Source organism: Natator depressus, chromosome 14, assembly GCF_965152275.1.
Source record: "Natator depressus isolate rNatDep1 chromosome 14, rNatDep2.hap1, whole genome shotgun sequence".
NCBI classification, from domain to species: domain Eukaryota; kingdom Metazoa; phylum Chordata; order Testudines; family Cheloniidae; genus Natator; species Natator depressus.
Window position 1 is genome coordinate 47,444,698 of NC_134247.1, and position 5,250 is coordinate 47,449,947.

At 62.9% G+C, this 5,250-nt stretch overlaps 1 protein-coding gene across 1 annotated transcript; it reads right to left on the reverse strand.

The window, feature by feature from the left end:
• Window positions 1–919: 919 nt before the first annotated feature.
• Window positions 920–3,495, reverse strand: LOC141998115 (DLA class II histocompatibility antigen, DR-1 beta chain-like). The gene is made up of 3 exons (XM_074970746.1): window positions 3,415–3,495; window positions 1,270–1,548; window positions 920–1,090 (listed from the first exon to the last, which is right to left on the reverse strand). The coding sequence occupies exons 1-3, from the start codon at window positions 3,493–3,495 to the stop codon at window positions 920–922; spliced, it is 531 nt and encodes a 176-aa protein (XP_074826847.1).
• Between the last annotated feature and the right edge of the window lie 1,755 nt (window positions 3,496–5,250).

Below are 5,250 nucleotides of genomic sequence, written 5' to 3' on the forward strand. Positions count from 1 at the left end.
CCAGTCACTTACTGCAGGAAGCGCCATCCACGGGGTGCAGTAGATCCCACCCCTGCCACCAGTTGTCACGGAGTGCCCGGGCGATGCTCTGGAACTGCTCCCCATGAAGCCAGTCAGGACTCTGGGGCAGTCGCCTTCCGGTGAGCAGCCTGTCCGCAGGGCAAACAGCTCACACGGCTTCCACCTTCCTGGGTCTGACCTCGGAGCATTCAGCATCCTCTGCCCCTCCGTGTGCTTCCCACAGCGAGACTGCTCAGGCGGGGCTCCTGGGGAAGCCAGAGGGTCCTGCACCCCAACTTCGCAGTCAGACGGGACTCTCAGCCAGCCAGTAAAACAGAGGTTTATTAGACGACAGGAACATGGTCTAAAACAGAGCTTGCAGGTGCAGAGAACAGGACCCCTCAGCTGGGTCCATTTTGGAGGGCAGTGAGCCAGACAACCACGTCTGCCCTTCACTCCATGTCCTAGCCAGCCCCAAACTGAAACTCCCTCCAGCCCCCCCTCCTCTGGGCTTTGTTCCTTTCCCAGGCCAGGAGGTCACCTGATTCCTTTGTTCTCCAACCCTTTAGCTCTCACCTTGCAGGGGGGAAGGGTCCAGGCCATCAGTTGCCAGGAAACAGGGTGTCGGCCATTCTCTGTGTCCAGACCCCTGCACACCCCTGCCCTCTAGGGCTCTGCAGTGATCATACACCCTTACCCCACCACCTAGATACTTAAGAACTGCATAAGGGAAATTGAGGCACCCCCACAATATTCGGAGGAACCATTAAGAACAGTCCCACTTCGTCACAATGCTCTAATAAATTTGTTAGTCTCTAATGTGCCACAAGTCCTCCTGTTCTTTTTACGGATACAGACTAACACGGCTGCTGCTCTGAAACCTTTCAAAATTCTAGTGAAACCCTCCAGTGCCATTGCATCATGGCCCCACTGGGGACTCATTTCCTGGGCCGCTGGCCCGATCCTGGAGCCATTCACCTTTCTTAGTCTTCAGGAAGGTCAGGAGTCCCAACGCCAGGAAGATCAGCCCCAGCACGAAGGCCCCGACCCCCATCAGCCTCTCGCTCCTGGGGGAGTCAGACTGCGCCGTTGTGAAAACAAGAGCACAGGTGGTTTGGGCTGAGCCCAGCCTCTCTTTGCCTTTGTAATAATCTCCCTGCTCTCTGCCCCAGGGGTGGGGCGGGGCTCTGACCCGGGCCCATCCCCTGAGGGCTTCACAGAGCAAGGGCTGCAGGCTCAGTGGCTGCCCCACAGCCAGAGGCTCTTACCCCACTGCACCCTGAGGGGGCCCCACAGGCTGATGTGCTCCACCTGGCAGGTGTAGACGTCCCCGCGCTGGGGGCTCATCTCCAGCATCACCAGAATGTGGAAGGTCCAGTCTCCGTTCTGGAGCAGCTCCGTGGACACCACCCCAGCCGTCTGCTCCTGCCCATTCTTCAGCCACTTGATCTCGATCCCCCCGGGGTAAAACCCCGTCACGGAGCAAACCAGCAGGTTGGGGAGGGGCTGGAACCCCAGTCTCAGGGGGAAACTTCCACCTTGGGTGAACTGGAAGGGACAGGAGAGAGAAAGAGCTGGGAAACGGGTGAGAGATGGCAGTAGGACTCAGAGAACAGGTTCCAGCTCCAATTTTTACAGCCTTCCTTGGAAGAGGATGTCCCAGTGTGGGGATCTCTGCCTGGCGGCGCTTTGCTCACCTGGCGGCTCCGTGCAATGAGCCAGGTGGGTTCTCAGCACCGTCACAAGCCGAGCCCCAGCCTGAGGTAGGACCCAGCCAGCCCCCAGGGCTGCTCCAAAGGGACAGGCCCGGGGAGACTCACCCAGACCGCGAACTTCTCTGCCCAGCTCCGCGCACCAGCCCCTGGGGCACTGCCCGTCACCCCGGGGGGCACCCCCAGCCAAAGGGCCAGGCAGCATGGGGAGCATCACCAGGGAGAGCTGGGCTCGGATGCCCCCTTCCCCGAGTGCCGTGGGGAGGGGAGGGGACACAGGGTCCCAGCACCCGCAGCTGGCCCGGGGTCAGGCCCAGACAGGGCAGGACGTGAAGGGAAGCAGGGGAGACGCCAGGCGGGTTAGGTTAATTTAACCCCCTTGGTGCTGTCTCCGCCTGAGCCACGCGGGCCCTCGAGAGCCGCCTTGCAGGTGCGGGGCACAGACCCTGGGCAGAGGGAGGCCTGGGCGGATGGTGCGAGGGCGCCACCCAGTGGACAGTCCCGGGAACGACGGTGCTGCCCCCGTCCCTGAATTCTGGCTCCTGCCCTAGACGCAGAAGGGGCTTCTCCCCTCTCGGACTCCTAGACCCCCAGGCCGGAAGGGACCATTGTGACCATCTAGTCTGACCCCCTGTACGGAACTGGGGCAGGCCCGGCTGGGCTGGAGGCCGATGGAGGCTGGAAGCCCGAAATCTGCCCCTCCCCCCGCCCCCGGGCACCAGCAGAGCTCCGGCAGCACCGGGGGGGGGGGGGGGGGGGGGAATTAACCGCTGGGCCAAAGGGGCCTGTGCACAATTGGGGGTCCCAAAACAGGGTGCCCCGGGCCCCGACCCAGCTCCCTGCAGGAGCTGTGTCCCCTTTTCCCCGGAGTCCCTGTGCCCTGTCTCCCCAGGCACCATCCATGAGATGGCCCTTTTTCCTGAAACCCGGCCCCTGCTCTCTGGTCTCGGTATTATGGCTGGTAACAAGGGGGAGGGGGTGTTGCCCCTCCCACTTTTAAAAGTGGGGGGCCCACTCCGGCCATGGCACCAGCTAGCACAGCAGCAGCCCCACACTGCCCACCTCTGCCAACCTGGCCTGGTGCGGGGTCTTGAGGGGAGAGGCAGGGCAGGCACCTCCCAGAGTAGGGGGACAGGGCAGGGCCCGAGAGAGGGGTGGGTCCTTATGGCGAGGGGGGGAGCACCCCCCAGTTTTCTGGCCTGAGGGTGAGCGACTGGGGGAGGGGCAGGCTCTTGGGCGAAAGAAGCAGCAGGAGGGTGGGGACTTGGTGGACGGGGTGGTGTGGGGCGGGGACTCGGGAGAAGGGGCGGTGCAGGGGGCAGGCATCTGCCCTCCGCAGGGGCTGCTCCCCCTGAAGAGCACCATCCTCAGACACCTCCCGGCACCCCCTTCGTCATATGCCCCTTCCCCCGAGGCCCCACCCTCTCCCTGCCCCTTTTCCTAAATCCCTGCCCCGACACCACCCCCTCCCCTGAGGCCCTGCCCCCTTCCCCAAGTCCCCACCCTCGCGCTGCTTCTTCTGCCCAAGATCCTGACCCACCCCAGCCTCTCTGCCCCTCCCCCCATCACTCACCCTTAGGGCCAGAAAATTGGGGGGTGCTGCCCCCTGCCATAAGGGAGCACCCCCCCCCATGGCCCTGGCTTCAATCCTCCTCTGGGAAGTACAGACCCTGCCTCCTCCTCTCCCCCCCAGACCCTGCACCGAGGCCAGGTTGGAGGCCGGAGGAAGCCGGAGCCGGGCAGTGTGGGGTGGCTGCCGGGCTTGCTGGTGCCATGGTAGCATGCCCATCACTTTCAATCAGGGGTGGCCAACCTGTGGCCCCAGAGCCGCATGGCTCCTTGCATAGGCACCGGCTCCAGGGCTGGAGCTACAGATGCTAACTTCCAGTGTGCTGGGGGTGCTCACTGCCCAACCCCCGGGTCTGCCCCCGCTCCACCCCTTCCCCTGAGCCTGCCGCACCAAGCCAGAGCCTCTGTGCACCGCATCACGGGGAGCGGCTGGGGGGCTCTTTGGCAATATACGCCGGTAGCAGCTCACCTCACCGGATCGCTCCGGTTCCCGTGCGTCTGGCCGCACCCCTTGTTTCCTGTTCTCTGGGTATATAAATCTCCCCCCTGTATTTTCCACTGCAGGCATCCGATGAAGTGAGAAGTGGATGCTCAGATAAATGGGTTCGTCTCTAAGGTGCCACGAGTCCTCCTGTTCTTTTTGCGGATACAGACTCACAGGGCTGCTGCTCTGAAACCACTGGTAAATTCTGGCTCCTTCTCAGGCTGGCCACCCTGGCTTCAAAAAGAGGGGCACCCCCCCTCACTTGTCATAAGGAGATAAATGGGGGAGGTGGAGAAGAACAAGGAAGGGGTGGTTTCAGAGCAGCAGCGGTTTCAGATTGAAAAATCGGGATGGGGTGGGGGGTAATAGGAGCCCATATAAAAAAAAGCCCCAACTATTGGGACTGTCCCTATAAAATCGGGACATCTGGTCACCCTACGTCCCCTGTACAGCCCCTGCCCCGCGCCCGGGTGTGACAGATATCGCCCCCTCCCCCTCCGGCAGTGTCTGTGGGGTCCCTTGAGGTGCGGGATGGTCTGTGTGTGAGCGTGTTCTGCTCCGGGGGTCCCCACAGCTCCCCTGGGAACAAACCACCGAGCAGGGCCCAGGCGAGTCGCTGAGCCTGTGACCAGCCGGGCACCTGCCCTGACCCCCGAGGCCGCACTCAGCTTGTGGCATGGTGCTCCTCGCAGCCGGGCAGCTCACCGGCTATCGCTGGGGTCCAACGCAGCGGGGACAATTCACCCCGTGTTCCTCCAGGGCCCGGGCCCCGCGGACGCCCCCAGAGGGAAAGCGCCGGCCAGACGGCACGACAACGACCCCAGGGGCTGCCCAGTCCCTGAATGCAGCACGCATCGGTCAGGGCAGGCGAGATGTCACCGGGGCTCTCAGCGCCTGGTGTGGGGGGTTGTAGGGCAGCAGCATCTAGGGGCCCTGGGGATAGACCAATGGCACGGGGTGCTGCACGGACACAGAGCCCACAGACGGTCCCTGCCCCTGTGACCCCTGTGTGTGTGCGAGCGTGTGTGGGTGTGATGATCCCCTTCTCCTGGCACAATAGGCTAGAATAGCATTTGCTGGGTGTTGTTTGCCAGGAGCCGGGATTGGCTGACCGGGGAGGGATCCCTCGAGAACTGCCCTGTTCTGTTCATTCCCTGAGGGGGCCTGGCACCGGCCAGTGTCGGCAGACAGGACACGGGGCCGGATGGACCCTTGGTCTGACCCAGTCTGGCCTCTCCTAGGATCGTTGGTATTTTTCGGCCCTGGATAGAACCGTTGTGATCCACCCCAGGCAGCGTGGGGCCCTGGGCCCCCAGTGCGGGCTGGGTACCTGTACCCGGCCTTGGAAGGGACGAGAGTTTTATTGGTGAATGTCAGGAAACGTTGACACACACCCCCCCCCATGTTACCGTCGATAATAATGAAAACGTTTGCCGGGCAAGGTAAGAAACGAGCTGCCCGAGCCCGTGTCCGCGCTCGATTTGG